The 23,199-nt window shown below is 42.6% G+C and overlaps 1 protein-coding gene across 1 annotated transcript in view; it reads left to right on the forward strand.

The window, feature by feature from the left end:
* BLM (BLM RecQ like helicase) overlaps nt 1–23,199 on the forward strand; it is a 117,526-nt gene that overhangs the window by 45,998 nt on the left and 48,329 nt on the right. Inside the window, 3 exon segments of the mRNA XM_053719573.1 lie at nt 14,849–15,044; nt 15,324–15,514; nt 17,659–17,803. Coding sequence (XP_053575548.1) covers nt 14,849–15,044; nt 15,324–15,514; nt 17,659–17,803 — 532 coding nt within the window.

The raw sequence follows: 23,199 nt of genomic DNA on the forward strand, positions 1-23,199 counted from the left end.
ACTCATTACATGCAAAGAAAGATAGTTCAAGCCGTGATTTGTCATAATTGTGATGATTATGGCTTACAGCTCATGAAAACCCCTTTTGCACGATATTCTAATTTTTCGAGTTTCACCTGTTTACTCAATTTGTTATTGGGTATGGGCATAAGGATAGCCTTTTAATTTTTTTTATGGTAACCTAATAGGCATTCCAATATTTGTTGGTGGAATTTTAGGTATTTTATTTTTGTACAGTTTATTTTTCTGTACCCCACAGAAACTCTGTAATTTCTTAGCCGTGGCTGCCATCTTGTGGCAGTTTATGGTAATTTGGCTTATGCATATTTTCTTTCTTTACAGGAACGAATAAGTTTATCCTTTTTTTTTTTTCTACTACCCCGCAGATAGGATGCTTTACTCTGGTTTAGAGGTTAATCCTGGGGATGGTGTAAATTGAAGCCTTTTCTCTGATGTTTACTGCCATTTGGTGGTAGTTTAAGTGTAAACTCGTTTAAGTTTATGGTTTTTTTCTCAGGTATACGGGTACAATACCTTGTCTATATGATTATAGGTATTATGTAATACTTTTTCAATATACTTAGTTTTTCTTAGTAACCTAAGATGCTTCCATATTTTACTTTTATATGGGCTCAGTATAAGGATTTTTTTATTATACGATAACATTTATAGAATACATGATAATGTTATCTTATTTTTGTACAGAGACCATATTTTATCCCTCTTATTTGGGAGGATTTTTACTTGAGGTCATTCTTTGTCCCTGAAGACTCATTTTGGTATTAGGCTTTGTTTGTCCAATGTTGTATATCATATGTGTATATATATATATATTTTACGAAGGTTCTAGGACATTATTCCTTTTGCTCGGTTCCATCTGCGACTGCTACAACTTTGCATACTCTGTCAATGGAACGGAGACCATTCAGATTTTTCACAAATGATAAATTTGGACCCCCTACAAGAGACTCTCGTGATGGATTTCTCAGAACCTTCTGTCTTGGGGCACTTTCTTCCTGAGACCTTCCTGGGTGACTACGGACGCCAGTCTATCGGGCTGGGTAGCTGTTTGGGGTTATCTGAATGCTCAGGGCCTGTGGACTCGGGAGGAGTCTTCTCTCCCCATAAACATCTTTGGAGTTGAGAGCAATCTTCAATTCCCTGTCAGCTTGGCCTCAATTATCTTTAGTCTGGTTTATCAGGTTCCAGTCGGACGACTTCACCTCAGTTGCTTACATCAACCACCAAGAAGGAACTTGGCCATGAAGGAGGTGACTAGCATTCTGCAGTGGACGGAAGCTCACAATTATTTCCTATTTGTCATCCACTTTCCAGGAGTGGACAATTGGGAAGCGGATTTCTGAGCAGACAGACTTTTCATCCTGGGGATGCATCTGTTGGCGTCTCGTCAAAACGCCAAGCTTCCAAAGTACGGTTCAAGGACAAGAGATCCTCAGGCGGTCCCTTGGGTTTTCGGGCTAGCTTACCTGTTTCCTCCGTTTGCTCTCCTTCCACGAGTCATTGCTAGTATCAAACAGGAGAGAGCATCCGTGAGTCCAAGCTTTTGTTCAGGCCCTGGTCAGAATCAGGCCTGTATTTACACCTGTTGCTACTCCTTGGAGCCTTATACTAGTTCTTAAAGGGACATAAAACAAGTTGGGATAGAGACAAAATAATATAATATGTACTTTAATTACTTTACCTGCAAATTTATAATGCAGTGCCTTGTCATTAACCTTTTCTTTTTAGTTTCTAAATTGTAGAGCTCTAACTCCCCCCACACATTTCCTTTATGGCTGTAGCCTTTGTTTTGGTAAAATGCAGAAGTGATTAGGGATTATCTGCTGGAGCATACCTAGAAGCTGTGAACTCCGTTAAAATACAATGCCTCTGTTTAAACACTGATAAGGGGGGTGGAGTTAGCTGCTCCAGACAGCACAGCTTTGTAACTAATTTCTCCAACATAGGTGTGTCCGGTCCACGGCGTCATCCTTACTTGTGGGATATTCTCTTCCCCAACAGGAAATGGCAAAGAGCCCAGCAAAGCTGGTCACATGATCCCTCCTAGGCTCCGCCTACCCCAGTCATTCTCTTTGCCGTTGTACAGGCAACATCTCCACGGAGATGGCTTAGAGTTTTTTAGTGTTTAACTGTAGTTTTTATTATTCAATCAAGAGTTTGTTATTTTAAAATAGTGCTGGTATGTACTATTTACTCTGAAACAGAAAAGAGATGAAGATTTCTGTTTGTAAGAGGAAAATGATTTTAGCAACCGTTACTAAAATCGATGGCTGTTCCACACAGGACTGTTGAGAGGAATTAACTTCAGTTGAGGGAACAGTGAGCAGAATTTTACTGCTTGAGGTATGACACATTCTAACAAGACGATGTAATGCTGGAAGCTGTCATTTTCCCTATGGGATCCGGTAAGCCATTTTTATTACAGCCAATAAATAAGGGCTTCACAAGGGCTTTTTAAGACTGTAGACATTTTCTGGGCTAAATCGATTCATATAATAAACATATTTAGCCTTGAGGAATCATTTTAATCTGGGTATTTTGTAAAATAATATCGGCAGGCACTGTTTGGGATACCTTATTCTCTAGGGGCTTTCCCTTATCATAGGCAGAGTCTCATTTTCGCGCCGGTATTGCGCACTTGTTTCTGAGAAGCATGACATGCAGTCGCATGTGTGAGGAGCTCTGATACATAGAAAAGACTTTCTGAAGGCGTCATTTGATATCGTATCCCCCTTTGGGCTTGGTTGGGTCTCAGCAAAGCAGATACCAGGGACTGTAAAGGGGTTAAAGATAAAAACGGCTCCGGTTCCGTTATTTTAAGGGTTAAAGCTTCCAAATTTGGTGTGCAATACTTTTAAGGCTTTAAGACACTGTGGTGAAATTTTGGTGAATTTTGAACAATTCCTTCATACTTTTTCGCAATTGCAGTAATAAAGTGTGTTCAGTTTAAAATTTAAAGTGACAGTAACGGTTTTATTTTAAAACGTTTTTTGTACTTTGTTATCAAGTTTATGCCTGTTTAACATGTCTGAACTACCAGATAGACTGTGTTCTGAATGTGGGGAAGCCAAGGTTCCTTCTCATTTAATTAGATGTGATTTATGTGACACAAAATTTAGAGAAAATGATGCCCAAGATGATTCCTCAAGTGAGGGGAGTAAGCATGGTACTTCATCATCCCCTCCTTCGTCTACACCAGTCTTGCCCACTCAGGAGGCCCCTAGTACATCTAGCGCGCCAATACTCCTTACTATGCAACAATTAACGGCTGTAATGGATAATTCTATCAAAAACATTTTAGCCAAAATGCCCACTTATCAGCGTAAGCGCGACTGCTCTGTTTTAGATAATACTGAAGAGCATGAGGACGCTGATGATATTGTTTCTGAAGGGCCCCTACACCAGTCTGAGGGGGCCAGGGAGGTTTTGTCTGAGGGAGAAATTTCAGATTCAGGGAAAATTTCTCAACAAGCTGAACCTGATGTGATTACATTTAAATTTAAGTTGGAACATCTCCGCGCTCTGCTTAAGGAGGTGTTATCCACTCTGGATGATTGTGAGAATTTGATCATCCCAGAGAAACTATGTAAAATGGACAAGTTCCTAGAGGTCCCGGGGCCCCCAGAAGCTTTTCCTATACCCAAGCGGGTGGCGGACATTGTAAATAAAGAATGGGAAAGGCCCGGTATACCTTTCGTCCCTCCCCCCATATTTAAAAAATTGTTTCCTATGGTCGACCCCAGAAAGGACTTATGGCAGACAGTCCCCAAGGTCGAGGGGGCGGTTTCTACTTTAAACAAACGCACCACTATACCCATAGAAGATAGTTGTGCTTTCAAAGATCCTATGGATAAAAAATTAGAAGGTTTGCTTAAAAAGATGTTTGTTCAGCAAGGTTACCTTCTACAACCAATTTCATGCATTGTCCCTGTCACTACAGCCGCGTGTTTCTGGTTCGATGAGCTAGAAAAGGCGATCACTAGTGATTCTCCTCCTTATGAGGAGATTATGGACAGAATCCGTGCTCTCAAATTGGCTAATTCTTTCACCCTAGACGCCACTTTGCAATTGGCTAGGTTAGCGGCAAAAAATTCTGGGTTTGCTATTGTGGCGCGCAGAGCGCTTTGGTTGAAATCTTGGTCAGCGGATGCGTCTTCCAAGAACAAATTGCTTAACATTCCTTTCAAGGGGAAAACGCTGTTTGGCCCTGACTTGAAAGAGATTATCTCTGATATCACTGGGGGTAAGGGCCACGCCCTTCCTCAGGATAGGTCTTTCAAGGCCAAAAATAAACCTAATTTTCGTCCCTTTCGTAGAAACGGACCAGCCCCAAGTGCTACGTCCTCTAAGCAAGAGGGTAATACTTCTCAAGCCAAGCCAGCCTGGAGACCAATGCAAGGCTGGAACAAGGGAAAGCAGGCCAAGAAACCTGCCACTGCTACCAAGACAGCATGAACTGTTGGCCCCCGATCCGGGAACGGATCTGGTGGGGGGCAGACTCTCTCTCTTCGCTCAGGCTTGGGCAAGAGATGTTCTGGATCCTTGGGCACTAGAAATAGTCTCCCAAGGTTATCTTCTGGAATTCAAAGGGCTTCCCCCAAGGGGGAGGTTCCACAGGTCTCAATTGTCTTCAGACCACATAAAAAAACAGGCATTCTTACATTGTGTAGAAGACCTGTTAAAAATGGGAGTGATTCATCCTGTTCCATTAGGGGAACAAGGGATGGGGTTCTACTCCAATCTGTTCGTAGTTCCCAAAAAAGAGGGAACGTTCAGACCAATCTTAGATCTCAAGATCCTAAACAAGTTTCTCAAGGTTCCATCGTTCAAAATGGAAACCATTCGAACAATTCTTCCTTCCATCCAGGAAGGTCAATTCATGACCACGGTGGATTTAAAGGATGCGTATCTACATATTCCTATCCACAAGGAACATCATCGGTTCCTAAGGTTCGCATTCCTGGACAAGCATTACCAGTTCGTGGCACTTCCTTTCGGATTAGCCACTGCTCCAAGGATTTTCACAAAGGTACTAGGGTCCCTTCTAGCGGTGCTAAGACCAAGGGGCATTGCAGTAGTACCTTACTTGGACGACATTCTGATTCAAGCGTCGTCCCTTCCTCAAGCAAAGGCTCACACGGACATAGTCCTGGCCTTTCTCAGATCTCACGGATGGAAAGTGAACGTAGAAAAGAGTTCTCTATCTCCGTCAACAAGGGTTCCCTTCTTGGGAACAATAATAGACTCCTTAGAAATGAGGATTTTTCTGACAGAGGCCAGAAAAACAAAACTTCTAAACTCTTGTCAAATACTTCATTCCGTTCCTCTTCCTTCCATAGCGCAGTGCATGGAAGTAATAGGTTTGATGGTAGCGGCAATGGACATAGTTCCTTTTGCGCGCATTCATCTAAGACCATTACAACTGTGCATGCTCAGTCAGTGGAATGGGGACTATACAGACTTGTCTCCGACGATACAAGTAAATCAGAGGACCAGAGATTCACTCCGTTGGTGGCTGTCCCTGGACAACCTGTCACAAGGGATGAACTTCCGCAGGCCAGAGTGGGTCATTGTCACGACCGACGCCAGTCTGATGGGCTGGGGCGCGGTCTGGGGACCCCTGAAAGCTCAGGGTCTTTGGTCTCGGGAAGAATCTCTTCTACCGATAAATATTCTGGAACTGAGAGCGATACTCAATACTCTCAAGGCTTGGCCTCAGCTTGCAAAGGCCAAGTTCATACGGTTTCAATCAGACAACATGACGACTGTTGCGTACATCAACCATCAGGGGGGAACAAGGAGTTCCCTGGCGATGGAAGAAGTGACCAAAATCATTCAATGGGCGGAGACTCACTCCTGCCACCTGTCTGCAATCCACATCCCAGGAGTGGAAAATTGGGAAGCGGATTTTCTGAGTCGTCAGACATTACATCCGGGGGAGTGGGAACTCCATCCGGAAATCTTTGCCCAAATTACTCAACTGTGGGGCATTCCAGACATGGATCTGATGGCCTCTCGTCAGAACTTCAAGGTTCCTTGCTACGGGTCCAGATCCAGGGATCCCAAGGCGACTCTAGTAGATGCACTAGTAGCACCTTGGACCTTCAAACTAGCTTATGTATTCCCGCCGTTTCCTCTCATCCCCAGGCTGGTAGCCAGGATCAATCAGGAGAGGGCATCGGTGATCTTGATAGCTCCTGCGTGGCCACGCAGGACTTGGTATGCAGATCTGGTGAATATGTCATCGGCTCCACCATGGAAGCTACCTTTGAGACGAGACCTTCTTGTTCAAGGTCCGTTCGAACATCCGAATCTGGTCTCACTCCAACTGACTGCTTGGAGATTGAACGCTTGATCTTATCAAAGCGAGGGTTCTCAGATTCTGTTATTGATACTCTTGTTCAGGCCAGAAAGCCTGTAACCAGAAAAATTTACCACAAAATATGGAAAAAATATATCTGTTGGTGTGAATCTAAAGGATTCCCTTGGGACAAGGTAAAAATTCCTAAGATTCTATCCTTTCTTCAAGAAGGATTGGAGAAAGGATTATCTGCAAGTTCCTTGAAGGGACAGATTTCTGCCTTGTCTGTGTTACTTCACAAAAAGTTGGCAGCTGTGCCAGATGTTCAAGCCTTTGTTCAGGCTCTGGTTAGAATCAAGCCTGTTTACAAACCTTTGACTCCTCCTTGGAGTCTCAACTTAGTTCTTTCAGTTCTTCAGGGGGTTCCGTTTGAACCCTTACATTCCGTTGATATTAAGTTATTATCTTGGAAAGTTTTGTTTTTGGTTGCAATTTCTTCTGCTAGAAGAGTTTCAGAATTATCTGCTCTGCAGTGTTCTCCTCCTTATCTGGTGTTCCATGCAGATAAGGTGGTTTTACGTACTAAACCTGGTTTTCTTCCGAAAGTTGTTTCTAACAAAAACATTAACCAGGAGATAGTCGTGCCTTCTTTGTGTCCGAATCCAGTTTCAAAGAAGGAACGTTTGTTGCACAATTTGGATGTTGTTCGCGCTCTAAAATTCTATTTAGATGCTACAAAGGATTTTAGACAAACATCTTCCTTGTTTGTTGTTTACTCTGGTAAAAGGAGAGGTCAAAAAGCAACTTCTACCTCTCTCTCTTTTTGGATTAAAAGCATCATCAGATTGGCTTATGAGACTGCCGGACGGCAGCCTCCTGAAAGAATCACAGCTCATTCCACTAGGGCTGTGGCTTCCACATGGGCCTTCAAGAACGAGGCTTCTGTTGATCAGATATGTAGGGCAGCGACTTGGTCTTCACTGCACACTTTTACCAAATTTTACAAGTTTGATACTTTTGCTTCTTCTGAGGCTATTTTTGGGAGAAAGGTTTTGCAAGCCGTGGTGCCTTCCATTTAGGTGACCTGATTTGCTCCCTCCCTTCATCCGTGTCCTAAAGCTTTGGTATTGGTTCCCACAAGTAAGGATGACGCCGTGGACCGGACACACCTATGTTGGAGAAAACAGAATTTATGTTTACCTGATAAATTACTTTTTCCAACGGTGTGTCCGGTCCACGGCCCGCCCTGGTTTTTTAATCAGGTCTGATAATTTATTTTCTTTAACTACAGTCACCACGGTATCATATGGTTTCTCCTATGCAAATATTCCTCCTTTACGTCGGTCGAATGACTGGGGTAGGCGGAGCCTAGGAGGGATCATGTGACCAGCTTTGCTGGGCTCTTTGCCATTTCCTGTTGGGGAAGAGAATATCCCACAAGTAAGGATGACGCCGTGGACCGGACACACCGTTGGAGAAAGTAATTTATCAGGTAAACATAAATTCTGTTTTTCCTTATTTTTGAAAATTATTTAAAATACTTGCCAGCAATTTTTAAACTATTTTTTTATGCAAACTATTTTTACTTAATTAGTCCTTTTAGGATATGCACAGATCTCAATCTGTTTTATGGCACTTTATAAAGTTTTGCAGCAGGCTCCATTTGAACCGATGCATGCTGTGGATATTATGTGGTTATCTTGGGAGGTTTTGTTTCTCCTTGCTATTTCTTCCGCTCGCAGAGTTCTGAGGTTTCAGCTCTGTAGTGTTTTTCCCGGTACCTTATTTCTCTTGCAAGGTGTATCCAGTCCACGGATTCATCCTTACTTGTGGGATATTCTCATTCCCTACAGGAAGTGGCAAAGAGAGCACACAGCAGAGCTGTCCATATAGCTCCACCCCCCAGTCATTCTCTTTGCCGGCTCTGGCAGCAGGGCCTCTCTACGGGAGGGTAAAGTGAATGTGGTGTTAGATTTGTAGTTTTATATCTTCAATCAAAAGTTTATTTTTAAATAGTACCGGTTTGTGCTATTTACTCTCTGGAGAAATGTTTCAGTCATCTTTTTTCTAGTCAAGACAAGATAAATCTAGAAGACTGACAAGAATCCCCATGTGGGAAGGGTAAGCCATGTTCTGAGACTCAGTATAGAACTGAAGGCTTATTTAAGAGGGCTCAATAGGCTGGTTGACACTGTTACAGGGCAATCAATTATTTTATTTAACAAAATACTCATTATAGACACTTTTTAAACACTTTTGGTGTGTTTATTACGGGGTTGTTATTCCACATGGCATTATTTTAGTCACCTAAAATGGGGATTCTGAAGGCCTCACAACTCCGGAGTGGAGTGGGAGGGGCCTAATTTCGCGCCTCAGTTGTGCAGTTAATCCTGACAGATTGCTCATGCTGCTTCACATGGAGAGTTCAGAGACTGTTTGAGGACTTCCAGAGGCTTGACTTTCACAAAACTAATCCCTAAGGGCAGGTAGGGCCACGGCAGGCTGCTGTGGCAAGGTGCTGTAGTTTATTATCCGGTTGCAGACTTTAAACTGCTCCGGTTTGGGCATTAAAGGGTTAATCAGGCTGAAACTTGCTGTGCAATCATATCGAAGCATTAGGCACATACTGTGAAAATTTCAAGTGATTTGGTTCATTTTTCACCGTTTTGTAAAATTGTGTGCGCTTTTTATTTCTTAAAGGCACAGTACCGTTTATTTCAAATTGTATTTTTTATTGATTAAAGTGTTTTCCAAGCCTGCTTGTGTATATTACTAATCTGTTAAACATGTCTGACACTAAGGAAAAGCCTTGCTCTATGTGTTCAGAAGCCATTGTGGAACCCCCACTCAAAATGTGTCCCAAGTGCACTAATGTGTCTATACACTTCAAGGATCATATTGTGTCACTTAAAAATATAGCCCTAGATGATTCTTTGACTGAAGGTAATGAGGATAGTCCGCCTTCCTCTCCCCATGTGTCATCACCAGTTACGCCCGCTCAAGCGATACCTAGTACCTCTAGTGCATTGGCACCTATTACATTGCAACAACTAGCGACAGTCATGGATAATTCCCTTGCGGCCTTTCTATCCAAACTGCCAGTTTTCCCTAAAAAGTGCAATAGCTCTGTTTTAAGAACAGATGAGGAGCAGTCGGAAGCTTTGGGAGGTTTATCTGATGTACCCTCACAACACTCTGAAGAAGGGGCGAGGGATGTGATGTCTGAAGGAGAAATTTCTGACTCAGGAAAGGTTTCTCAGCGGGCAGAATCAGATTCACTAGCGTTTAAATTTAAATTGGAACACCTCCGCGTATTGCTTAGGGAGGTTTTATCAACTCTGGATGATTGTGACCCTATGGTGGTCCCAGAGAAATTGTGTAAAATGGACAAATATCTAGAAGTCCCTGTATACACTGATGCGTTTCCGATCCCTAAGAGGGTGGCGGATATTGTTGCTAGGGAGTGGGAGAGTCCAGGTGTACCTTTTGTTCCCCCCCCCCCTATCTTTAAGAAAATGTTCCCCATAACTGATCCCAGGCGGGACGCATGGCAGACGGTCCCTAAGGTAGAGGGGGCAGTTTCGACACTAGCTAAGCGCACAACCATCCCAATTGAAGACAGTTGTGCTTTTAAAAAGTTAGAAGGTTTACTAAAGAGAATATTTGTTCAACAAGGTTTCCTTCTCCAACCTATTGCCTGCATTATTCCTGTAACTACTGCAGCGGCCTTTTGGTTTGAGGCTCTGGAGGAGTCGCTCCAGAGGGAGACTTCATATGACGAAGTCATGGATAGAATTAATGCTTTAAAGCTGGCTAATTCTTTTATCACAGATGCCGCTTTGCAATTAGCTAAGTTAGCGGGGAAAAATTCTGGTTTCGCCATTATGGCGCGCAGAGCGCTTTGGCTCAAGTCATGGTCGCCTGACGTGTCGTCCAAAACAAAATTACTGAATATCCCTTTCAAAGGAAAGACCCTTTTCAGGCCCGGGTTGAAAGAGATTATTTCGGATATCACCGGGGGAAAGGGCCATGCTCTCCCGCAAGATAGGCCTTTTAAGGCTAAAAACAAGGCTAATTTTCGTTCCTTTCGCAACTTCAGGAGCGGTCCTGCTTCAACCTCTGCAACCGCAAAGCAAGAGGGTAACACTTCACAGCCCAAGGCAACCTGGAAGCCTTTGCAGGGCTGGAACAAGGGTAAACAGGTCAAGAAGCCTGCAGCTGCTACTAAGACAGCATGAAGGGGTAGCCCCCGATCCGGGACCGGATCTGGTAGGGGGCAGACTCTCTCTCTTTGCTCAGGCTTGGGCAAGAGATGTTCCCGATCCCTGGGCACTAGAGATCGTTACTCAGGGATATCTTCTAGAATTCAAGGACTCCCCTCCAAGGGGAAGGTTCCACATTTCTCGTCAGTCTACAGACCAGACAAAGAAAGAGGCGTTCTTACGCTGTGTAGAAGAGCTACTCAAGATGGGAGTGATATATCCAGTTCCAATTGCAGAACAAGGACTGGGTTTTTACTCAAACCTGTTTGTGGTTCCCAAAAAGGAAGGAACTTTCAGGCCAATCCTGGATCTAAAAATTCTAAACAAATTCCTCAGAGTTCCATCATTCAAGATGGAGACCATCCGGACAATCTTACCTATGATCCAGGAAGGTCAATATATGACTACCGTGGATCTAAAGGATGCGTACCTACATATTCCTATCCACAAAGATCATCATCAGTTCCTAAGGCTCGCCTTTCTGGACAAGCATTACCAGTTCGTGGCCCTTCCGTTCGGGTTGGCCACCGCTCCCAGAATTTTCACAAAAGTGCTAGGGTCCCTTCTGGCGGTATTAAGACCGCGGGGCATTGCTGTAGAACCTTATTTGGACGACATCTTAATACAGGCGTTGTCTTTTCCCAGAGCCAAGGCTCATACGGAGATTGTTCTGGCCTTTCTAAGGTCTCACGGGTGGAAGGTGAACATCGAAAAAAGTTCTCTGTCCCCGCTCACAAGGGTTCCCTTCCTGGGAACATTAATAGACTCGGTAGAAATGAAAATATTTCTGACTGAGGTCAGAAAGTTAAAGCTTTTAACTACTTGCCGAGTTCTTCATTCCATTCCTCGGCCATCTGTAGCTCAGTGCATGGAGGTAATCGGATTAATGGTAGCGGCAATGGACGTAGTCCCTTTTGCTCGAATACATCTCAGACCACTGCAACTGTGCATGCTCAAACAGTGGAATGGAGATTATGCAGATTTGTCTCCTCAGATACAACTGGTACCAGAAAACCAGAGATTCTCTTCTCTGGTGGTTGTCTCAGGATCACCTGTCTCAGGGAATGTGCTTCCGCAGACCGGAGTGGATCATTGTCACGACCGACGCCAGTCTATTAGGCTGGGGCGCAGTCTGGGACTCCCTCAAAGCTCAGGGCCTATGGTCTCGGGAAGAGTCTCTTCTCCCGATAAACATTTTGGAACTGAGAGCAATATTCAACACGCTTCAGGCATGGCCTCAACTCGCGGCTGCCAAATTCATCAGATTTCAGTCGGACAACATCACGACTGTGGCGTACATCAATCATCAGGGGGGAACAAAGAGTTCCCTAGCGATGAAGGAAGTAACCAAAATAATCAGGTGGGCGGAGGATCACTCCTGCCATCTATCTGCAATTCACATCCCAGGTGTAGACAACTGGGAGGCGGATTTTCTAAGTCGTCAGACTTTTCACCCGGGGGAGTGGGAACTCCACCCGGAGGTTTTTGCTCAGCTGACCCAGCTATGGGGTATTCCAGAATTGGATCTGATGGCGTCCCGTCAGAACTCCAAACTTCCTCTCTACGGATCCCGGTCCAGGGACCCCAACGCGGCATTGATAGATGCTCTAGTAGCGCCTTGGTCCTTCAATCTGGCTTATGTCTTTCCACCGTTTCCCCTTCTCCCTCGTCTGGTAGCCAGAATCAAACAGGAGAAGGCTTCGGTAATTCTGATAGCGCCTGCGTGGCCACGCAGGACTTGGTATACAGACCTAGCGGACATGTCATCTGTCCCACCTTGGACACTGCAAACGAGGCAGGATCTTCTAATTCAGGGTCCATTCAAGCATCCAAATCTAGTTTCTCTGCAGCTGACTGCTTGGAGATTGAATGCTTAATTCTATCTAAGCGTGGTTTCTCTGAATCAGTTATAGATACTTTGATTCAGGCTAGAAAGCCTGTCACCAGGAAAATTTACCATAAGATATGGCAGAAATATCTTTGTTGGTGTGAATCCAAGGGTTACTCGTGGAGTAAGATTAGGATTCCAAGGATATTGTCTTTTCTCCAAGAAGGATTGGAGAAAGGCTTGTCAGCTAGTTCCTTAAAGGGACAGATATCTGCTCTGTCTATCCTTTTACACAAGCGTCTGGCAGAGGTACCAGACGTTCAAGCGTTGCTCAGGCTTTAGTCAGAATCAAGCCTGTCTATAAAACCTGTGGCTCCGCCATGGAGTCTAAATTTAGTTCTTTCAGTTCTTCAAGGGGTTCCGTTTGAACCTTTACATTCCATAGATATTAAGTTATTATCTTGGAAAGTTTTGTGTTTGGTAGCTGTATCTTCTGCTCGAAGAGTTTCAGAATTGTCTGCTTTGCAATGTAATTCACTCTATCTGGTGTTCCATGCAGATAAGGTAGTTTTGCGTACCAAACCTGGTTTTCTTCCTAAAGTTGTTTCTAATAAGAATATTAACCAGGAAATCATTGTTCCTTCCCTGTGTCCTAATCCAGCTTCAAAGAAGGAACGGCTATTACACAATCTTGATGTGGTTCGTGCTTTGAAATTCTATTTGCAAGCAACCAAGGATTTCAGACAGACATCATCCTTGTTTGTTGTCTATTCTGGTAAGAGAAGAGGTCAGAAAGCAACTGCTACCTCTCTTTCCTTCTGGCTGAAAAGCATCATCCGATTGGCTTATGAGACTGCTGGACAGCAGCCTCCTGAACGAATTACAGCTCATTCCACCAGAGCTGTGGCTTCTACATGGGCTTTCAAGAATGAGGCTTCTGTTGAACAGATTTGTAAGGCAGCGACTTGGTCTTCACTGCATACTTTTGCCAAATTTTACAAATTCGATACTTTTGCTTCTTCTGAGGCTATTTTTGGGAGAAAGGTTTTGCAAGCAGTGGTGCCTTCCGTTTAGGTTACCTGTCTTGTTCCCTCCCTTCATCCGTGTCCTAAAACTTTGGTATTGGTATCCCACAAGTAAGGATGAATCCGTGGACTGGATACACCTTGCAAGAGAAAACAGAATTTATGCTTACCTGATAAATTACTTTCTCTTGCGGTGTATCCAGTCCACGGCCCGCCCTGGCAATTAAGTCAGGTTAATAAAAAATTTTTGTTTAAACTACAGTCACCACTGCACCCTATGGTTTCTCCTTTTCTCCTAACCTTCGGTCGAATGACTGGGGGGTGGAGCTAGGGGGGGAGCTATATGGACAGCTCTGCTGTGTGCTCTCTTTGCCACTTCCTGTAGGGAATGAGAATATCCCACAAGTAAGGATGAATCCATGGACTGGATACACCGCAAGAGAAAGTAATTTATCAGGTAAGCATAAATTCTGTTTTTTCATGCAGATAAGGCGGTCCTTCGTACTAAATTGGGGTTTCTCCCTAAGGTGGTGTCGGATCGAAACATTAATCAGAAAATTGTTGTTACTTCTTCCATATCTTGTGCGTGCTCTCAAATTTTACTTTCAAGCTACTAAGGATTTTCGTCAATCTTCTGCCCTTTCTCTGGAAAGCGTAAGGGTCAGAAAGCCACTTCTACTACTCTTTCCCTCTGGTTAAGAAGTATGATTCGTTTGGCTTATGAGACTGCAGGACAGCAGCCTCCTGAGAGAATTACGACTCATTCCACTAAGGCTGTCTCCTTTTCTTGGGCTTTCAAAAATGAAGCTTCTGTGAAACAGATTTGCAAGGCGGCAACATGGTCCTCTCTGCATACTTTTTCCAAATTTGATACTTTTGCCTCAGCTGAGGATTCTTTTGGGAGAAAGGTTCCTGAAGCGGGTGGTGCCTTCTGTTTAGGTCCCTCCTGCCTTTTCTCCCTCCCTGTTCATTCTGTGTCCTCTAGTAATTGGAATGATGTTGTGGACTCTCCATGTCATAGGAAAGGAAACAAAATGTATGCTTACTTGATAAATTTCTTTCTTTCTGGACATGGAGAGTCCACGACCCGCCCTCTTTTTATTTATAATTCGTCAGGTTTTTTTTTTGAGTAAACATCAGGCACATTTTCACCCTTGTGTTTGTTCTTTTTCCATTTACCTTCGTCTGAATGACTTGGGATTATGGGTAAGGGAAGTTACACTTAACAGCTTTGCTGCAGTGCTCTTTGCCTCCTCCTGCTGGCCAGGAGTTGAATATTCCACTAGTAATTGGACTGACGTCATCTACTATGTTACTACTATGTATGACTCCATGTCCAGAAAGAGAGAAATTTATCAGGTAAGCATAAATTTAGTTGTTTTTTTTTTATTTCTTTTCTTTTTTTGTCAAGGTAATTTGTGCCACTATTGCATTTGGGATGGGTATCGATAAGCCAGATGTAAGGTATGTCATCCATGCCTCACTCCCCAAGTCTGTGGAGGGATACTACCAGGAGTCTGGCAGAGCTGGTCGAGATGGTGAGATGTCCCACTGTCTCCTGTTCTACAGCTACCATGATGTAACACGTATCCGCAGGCTATTAATGAGTGAGTCATTAATTTCTACTTGTATGCATTTGCTTATATACAGAAGTATCCATTTATAGCATGGTTTCTAACAAGAGCTTTGGTTCTGGGTGGTTGGTCATCATTGTGTATGAAAATGCTACATAGGTATTTCACATCTTAAATGGAATTCCATCTATCCCAGTCATGTTACTGGGTTACTGTGGGTCAGATCTAACTTTTTTGCGGTATTATAGTGAAATTGATTGTGTAACGGGGTCCATTATTTGCTTGTGGCTAATGAGCTCTTTGTTTTGTCAGTGGAGAAGGATGGCAACAGTCATACAAAGCAGACACATTTCAACAACCTATATAGTATGGTGCATTACTGTGAGAATGTGCTAGAGTGTCGTAGAACACAGCTTCTGGCTTACTTTGGAGAAAATAACTTTAACCCAAAATTCTGCAAGGAACATCCACGAGTGGCATGTGACAACTGTAATGGGAAGAAGGTATAATATATGAATTCCTAAAACTAATCATTGTTTTTTCTTATAGTATGCAACCACAAATCTATTCATATACACACTTTATAAACCTAGGCTTAATGTTGTAGTTTTGATGGAACCAAACAATAGGGCTTTTGTTGTATTTTTAATTCCAATACATTATATTAATACCTTTTTTGTTTTGGCCTACCTCTGGGGGGTTTTCACATAAAAAATCACATTAATACACCCCACTGGATTAAGTTCTCCTGTGTTCTCCAACACATTATTTCTCTCAGTTGCAAGTAATTATGCCATTGTGTGGACATTTTACAAACTCTTTGCTTAATTTCTTCACTAAAGGGACATTTAACACAAACTATAAACTAGATGATTATGAACCTTCATATATACGGGTATACCTCGCTTTGCAGCGCTGCACTTTACAGTGCTTCACTAATACAAAGCTAATATGGAGCTGAAATTCAGCCTCTAAAGTTTTTGAAACAGTAATTTACTCATCTTGAGATTGTGAGAAAAGGCGCCTGGCACCATTTTGTTATGCGCTATTCGGTCTGTTTAAAGCATTGCAGTGCACTCAGTGTCGTAGTTTGGCAATTTTACTACTAATTTACAGGTGATGTACAGGTTTTATTAAATACTAATTGAATACTCTGCTGGTGTTAAACTAAACTTAGCGCTATTGCACACCTAATATATGTTCGTTCAAACATGTTTTAAAGTTTTTAAACACACTGGCAAGTGAAAAAAAAAAGCTAAAACCACCTTGTTTCACTTTAAGGCGGTTTTATTTTACAGCGGGGCTCCGGTCCCTAACCCGCTGTATGAGTGAGGTATACCTGTATATATAAATCATTTTGCAATGAAAACTTTAGCTTTAGTTTGTCAAATGAGTATATTGTTTTATGTTTATTCTTTTCACTGATTTCCCAGTCACCTCAGAATAAAAGAACCCCTGCTAACCAATCACAAACTAAAATTCAGATATAGCACAAACTGTTTGCACATGTGCAGACTGGTGTACCCTGCCCTCTTGTTATTACCTTAAAGGGACAGTATACACTCATTTTCATATAACTGCATGTAATAGACACTACTATAAAGAATAAGATGCACAGATACTGATATACAAATCCAGTCTAAAACTGTTTAAAAACTTAGAAGCACTCAGTTTAGCTCTTTTGAAAAGGCAGCTGGAAAGCCCACTGCAAGTGGGAAATAAGACACACACACTTTTGCATATGAAAAGACCCTTTACACAAACAGGAGCAAGCTGGAGTAGGTAGCTGACAGTATTCTCATAAAACTTTGGGGCTTGGTTAGGAGTCTGAAAATCAGAGCAATGTTATTTAAAAATAAGCAAAACTATACATTTTTTTTTATTTTAAAAACAAACTTTATGGGCTATATAAATCATCTACAAAACATTTAATCAAATAAAAAATGTGTATAATGTCCCTTTAAGGAGGTTAAGCACTGATTCAACCTAGTTACTATTGCAAATAATGATTCTCCTATCATGATTGTTGATGCAAAACTGATAACCCACTTTTTTAAAAACATGTGACACCATAGAAGCTTAGGGAGGGAAAGGTAAACAAAAGCTTACATAAATGGCCTTTAAACAAACACAATATTCAGGTGGCTGCAAAATAAGTAATGAATGTATTTTGCAATAATTAAACATTTTATGTTTTGTTGAAATTTCAAGTTTAACGGTCCTTAATGACTTGCTACAAAAAAGTGTCTCATAGATAATAGCTGAATACATACAAAAACCAGCAGAATAAGTTCTCACAAATAAATAATTATAGGAAATTGGCAAATTATGTTTGTTTTTAAACCTTTTGGTGTTGGGAGTGTGTAATTTTATAAATCCACTGTGCCTCCATCTGCATATATTACACTGCTTTTGTAATCCATTTGATAAAGGTTCAAGCTGGCACCGAAAGTCATGGAAATGGGATTTAAATTATTTTATTTTTAAAATCATTATTAGTCCAGTGAGTGCAGCATTTCATCTATGGGATTTAACTATTTTTGTTACTTTCACCCTGGTGGTTGATATATGGGTTGTCGGCACATCTATATGGACTTTATTAATATATGTATACAAAATAATGACCACATTTCTGTTGGCTGTTAAGGAATACAAGACTCGTGACGTAACAGATGAGGTGAAAGCTATTGTGAGGTTTGTACAAGATCACTGTTCTAAAGTACAAGGACGTGGCAAAGGAAGAAATAACACCAACCGCTTGACACTCAACATGCTTGTGGATATATTTCTTGGTGAGCAACACTATAAAAAAACAAGTTTGAAATGATCATGCATTTTTCATGTAGTAATAGTAGTTTACTGTGCTGTCAGTATTCATAGTGCTTTGTATAGTTGAAGTATGTTTGCCTCCAGGATTAAACACAAAATTCTCACTCTGACACACAAAGCCCTCAATTGGATTGCTCCCCCCTACATCTCAGACCTTGTCTCCAGATACTCTCCTTCCCGTCCCCTTCGCTCCGCTCATGATCTCCTACTCTCCTCCTCTCTTGTTACCTCCTCACATTCCCGTCTACAAGATTTCTCCAGATTGGCTCCCATCTTATGGACTCTCTGCCTCGCTCCACAAGAATCTCCCCTAGTTTTAAAAGCTTCAAGTGCTCCCTGAAGACTCTACTATTCAGGGACACTTACAACCTACACTAACCTTCCCATCTCCACTTCTATCCCCTAAAACCCCATAGCATGTAAGCCTGAGAGCCCAGCTGTTTGTAGTTCACCTTCATATGGTAAAATATTTTATAAATAAATAAATATTTTATAAATAAATAAATAAGAGCCGACTACAACAGTGCTACTCTCGGCAGGACCCTCTCTCCCCATTTGATCCCTGTAATCGTTTTTATATACCACCTATGTTCATTCGGCTGCGGAACCTGTTGACTCTCTACAAATACCTGATGATGATGTTTGAGTATATGCTTATGTGTAATCCCCTTTTCTTTCATGTAATTGGCAAGAGTCCATGAGCTAGTGACGTATGGGATATACAATCCTACCAGGAGGGGCAAAGTTTCCCAAACCTCAAAATGCCTATAAATACACCCCTCACCACACCCACAATTCAGTTTTACAAACTTTGCCTCCTATTGAGGTGGTGATGTAAGTTTGTGCTAAGATTTCTACGTTGTTATGCGCTTCTCAGCGTTTTGAAGCCTGATTCCTCTCAGAGTACAGTGAATGTCAGAGGCATGTGAAGGCAGTATCACCTATTGAATGCAATGGTTTTCCTCACGGGAGATCTATTTCATAGGTTCTCTGTTATCGGTTGTAGAGATTCATCTCCTACCTCCCTTTTCAGATCAACGATATACTCTTATTCCATTACCTCTACTGATAGCCAAACCCTTACTGAAACGGTTATCTGCTATATGTGGATGGGTGTCTTTTGGTAAGTATGTTTTCATTACTTAAGACACACTCAGCTATGGGTTGGCACTTTATGTATTTATATAAAGTTCTAAATATATGTATTGTACTTATATTTCTTCTATAAGATACAAGTCCACGGATTCATCCTTTACTTGTGGGATATTATCCTCCTGCTAACAGGAAGTGGCAAAGAGCACCACAGCAGAGCTGTCTATATAGCTCCTCCCTTGACTCCACCCCCCAGTCATTCTCTTTGCCTACTCTAAGTACTAGGAAGGGTAAAGTGAAAGAGGTGATAAAATGTTAGTTTTTATTTTCTTCAAGCAAGAGTTTTTTTATTTTAAATGGTACCGGTGTGTACTATTTTCCCCCAGGCAGCAGATGGATGAAGACTTCTGCCTGGAGGCTGATGATCTTAGCAGTTGTTACTAAGATCCAGAGCAGTTCCCACAGAATGGCTGAGGAGTACTTAAGAAACTTCAGTGTGAGGAACGTTTTTCAGAATTGGCTGACAGTATCCCCATGAGGGAAGAGGGTAAGCAGTAATCCTAAAGTATAAAGAGGGGTATTACTGAGCTTGCATATATGGCCTATAAAAAAAATGGTTTACACTGCTGTTGGAATGTTTGTGGGCAAACGTTTACATGACTCGGAGTGCAGATAACGATTTTTATGAGAGATGTTTTTTATATACTTTATTGAAAGAGGGTACACATGGCTTCATTTATGGGTATATAAACCCACAGGGCTGTGGCGATGTGCAGGGGGTGTTTTTTATTGAAATAAACGTTTTATTGTATTCCGTTTTTTTCTGGTAAGGGTTAAGTATTCCTTTCCTTGTGGGGCAAACTTAGCTGAAAATTTGGGATGCTTCTATCATAAAATTGGGATAATTTTATTGTTTTCAAGCAGTTTTGGAAAAATTGTATGCTTTTTTTTTTTCTCCTAAAGGCGCAGTACCGTTTTTTCAGATTGTTGTTTTTTTTTTTTTTTTTTACTAAATAAAGTGTTTTCAAGCCTGTTTGTGGTCATTACTAGCCTGTTTAACATGTCGGACATTGAGGAAAGCCAATGTTCCATGTGTTTAGAAGCCATTGTGGAACCCCCACTTCAAATGTGTCCCTCATGTACTGAAAGGGCCTTACATTGCAAAGAACATATTTTAGCTGATAAAAGTATGTCTCAGGATGATTCTCAGTCAGAAGAGAATCAGGTTATGCCATCTACTTCTCCCCAAGTGTCACAAACTTTAACGCCTGCACAAGCGACGCCAAGTACTTCTAGTGCGTCTAATTCTTTCACCCTGCAAGATATGGCCGCAGTTATGCCTACTACCCTCACAGACGTATTATCTAAACTGCCTGGTTTGCAGGGGAAGCGCAGTAGGTCCGATATGAGAGTAAATGCTGAGCCCTCTGACTCTTTATTAGCCATCTCCGATGTACCCTCACAATGTTCTGAATTGGGGGTCGGGGAATTGCTGTCTGAGGGAGAGCTTTCTGATTCAGGAAACATGTTCCCTCAAACAGACTCAGATATGACGGCTTTTAAGTTTAAGCTTGAACACCTCCGCTTGTTGCTCAGGGAGGTTTTAGCGACTCTGGATGATTGTGACCCTATTTTAATTCCACCAGAGAAATTGTGTAAAATGGATAGATATCTAGAGGTTCCTACTTACACTAATGTTTTTCCGGTCCCTAGGAGGATTTCGGACATTGTTACTAAGGAATGGGAGGGAGCTATTTCTACCCTGGCTAAGCGTACAACTATACTTATTGAGGACAGTTGTGCTTTCAAAGATCCTATGGATAAAAAATTAGAGGGTCTTCTAAAGAAAATATTTATTCATCAGGGTTTTCTTCTGCAACCTATAGCGTGCATTGTTCCTGTAACTACTGCAGCTGCTTTTTGGTTTGAGGCTCTAGAGGAGGCTCTTAAGGTTGAGACCCCATTAGATGATATTTTAGATAGAATTAAGGCTCTCAAGCTAGCTAATTCTTTTATTACAGATGCCGCTTTTCAACTGGCTAAATTAGCGGCAAAGAATTCAGGTTTTGCCATTTTAGCGCGTAGAGCGTTATGGCTTAAGTCCTGGTCTGTTGATGTGTCATCAAAATCTAAGCTATTAGCTATTCCTTTCAAGGGTAGGACCCTATTCAGGCCTGAACTGAAAGAGATCATTTCCGATATCACTGGAGGAAAAGGCCATGCCCTTCCTCAGGATAAGACAAATAGAATGAGGGCCAAACAAAATAATTTTCGTTCCTTTCGAAACTTCAAAGGTGGTCCCTCTACCTCCTCCCCTGCCACAAAGCAGGAGGGAAATTTTGCTCAATCCAAGTCAGTCTGGAGACCTAACCAGACCTGGAATAAAGGTAAACAGGCCAAGAAGCCCGCTGCTGCTACTAAGACGGCATGAAGGGGCAGCCCCCCGATCCGGGACCGGATCTAGTAGGGGGCAGACTTTCTCTCTTCGCTCAAGCTTGGGCAAGAGACTTCAGGATTCCTGGGCTTTAGAAATCGTGACCCAGGGGTATTTTCTAGAATTCAAAGATTCTCCTCCAAGGGGGAGATTTCATCTTTCACGTTTGTCTGTAAACCAGACAAAAAGAGAGGCGTTCTTACGCTGTGTAGAAGACCCATATACTATGGGTGTAACCTGCCCAGTTCCAAAAGCAGAACAGGGGCAGGGGTTTTACTTCAATCTGTTTGTGGTTCCCAAAAAAGAGGGAACCTTCAGACTGATTTTAGATCTCAAGATCCTAAACAATTTTCTCAGCGTCCCATCCTTCAAGATGGAGACCATTCGGACTATTTTACCAATGATCCAGGAGGGTCAATATATGACCACCGTGGATTTGAAGAATGCGTATCTTCACATCCCTATCCACAAAGATCATCACCAGTTCCCCAGGTTCGCCTTCCTGGACAAGCATTACCAGTTTGTGGCTCTTCCCTTCGGGTTAGCCACGGCTCCCAGAATTTTCACAAAGGTGCTAGGGTCCCTTCTGGCGGTTCTAAGGCCGCGGGGCATAGCAGTGGCGCCTTATCTGGACGATATCTTAATTCAGGCGTCAACTTACCAACTAGCCAAATCACACACGGACATCGTGTTGGCTTTTCTAAGATCTCACGGGTGGAAGGTGAACATAAAGAAGAGTTCACTTATCCCTCTCACAAGAGTTCCATTTCTGGAAACTCTTGATAGACTCGGTAGATATGAAAAATTTTCTGACGGAGGTCAGAAAATCAAAGATCTTAACCACCTGCCGAGCACTTCATTCCATTCGTCGGCCGTCAGTGGCTCAGTGTATGGAGGTAATTGGACTAATGGTAGCGGCAATGGACATAGTTTTGTTTGCTCGCTTTCATCTCAGACCACTGCAACTATGCATGCTCAGACAGTGGAATGGGGACTATGCAAATTTATCTCCTCAGATAAATCTGGATCAAGAGACCAGACTCTCTCTTCTTTGGTGGTTGTCACAGGATCATCTGTCCCAGGGAATGTGTGTCCGCAGGCCAGCATGGTTCATAGTGACGACGGACGCCAGCCTATTTGGCTGGGGTGCAGTCTGGAATTCCCGGAAGGCACAGGGTGTGTGGACTCAGGAGGAGGCTCTCCTTCCAATAAATATTCTAGAACTGAGAGCGATATTCAACGCGCTTCAGGCGTGGCCTCAGCTGGCTTCGGCCAAATTCATAAGATTTCCAGTCGGACAATATCACGACTGTAGCATATATCAATCGTCAAGGGGGAACAAAGAGTTCTCTAGCGATGATAGAGGTTTCCAAAATAATTCGATGGGCAGAGTCTCACTCTTGCCATCTATCAGCAATCTATATCCCAGGAGTGGAGAACTGGGAAGCGGATTTTCTAAGTCCACAGACTTTTCATCCAGGGGAGTGGGAGCTCCATCCGGAGGTGTTTGCACAATTGATTCATCAATGGGGCACACCAGAATTGGATCTTATGGCATCTCGTCAGAATGCCAAACTTCCTTGTTACGGGTCCAGATCGAGGATCCCCAATCAGTACTGATAGATGCTCTAGCAGTACCTTGGTCGTTCAACCTGGCTTATGTGTTTCCTCCTTTTCCTCTCCTTCCTCGTCTGATTGCCAGAATCAAACAGGAGAGGGCTTCGGTAATTTTGATAGCACCTGCGTGTCCACGCAGGACTTGGTATGCAGACCTGGTGGAAATGTCATCTCTGCCACCGTGGAAACTGCCACTGAGACAGGACCTTCTCATTC

Source organism: Bombina bombina, chromosome 6 (assembly GCF_027579735.1).
Source record: "Bombina bombina isolate aBomBom1 chromosome 6, aBomBom1.pri, whole genome shotgun sequence".
Taxonomy (NCBI): domain Eukaryota; kingdom Metazoa; phylum Chordata; class Amphibia; order Anura; family Bombinatoridae; genus Bombina; species Bombina bombina.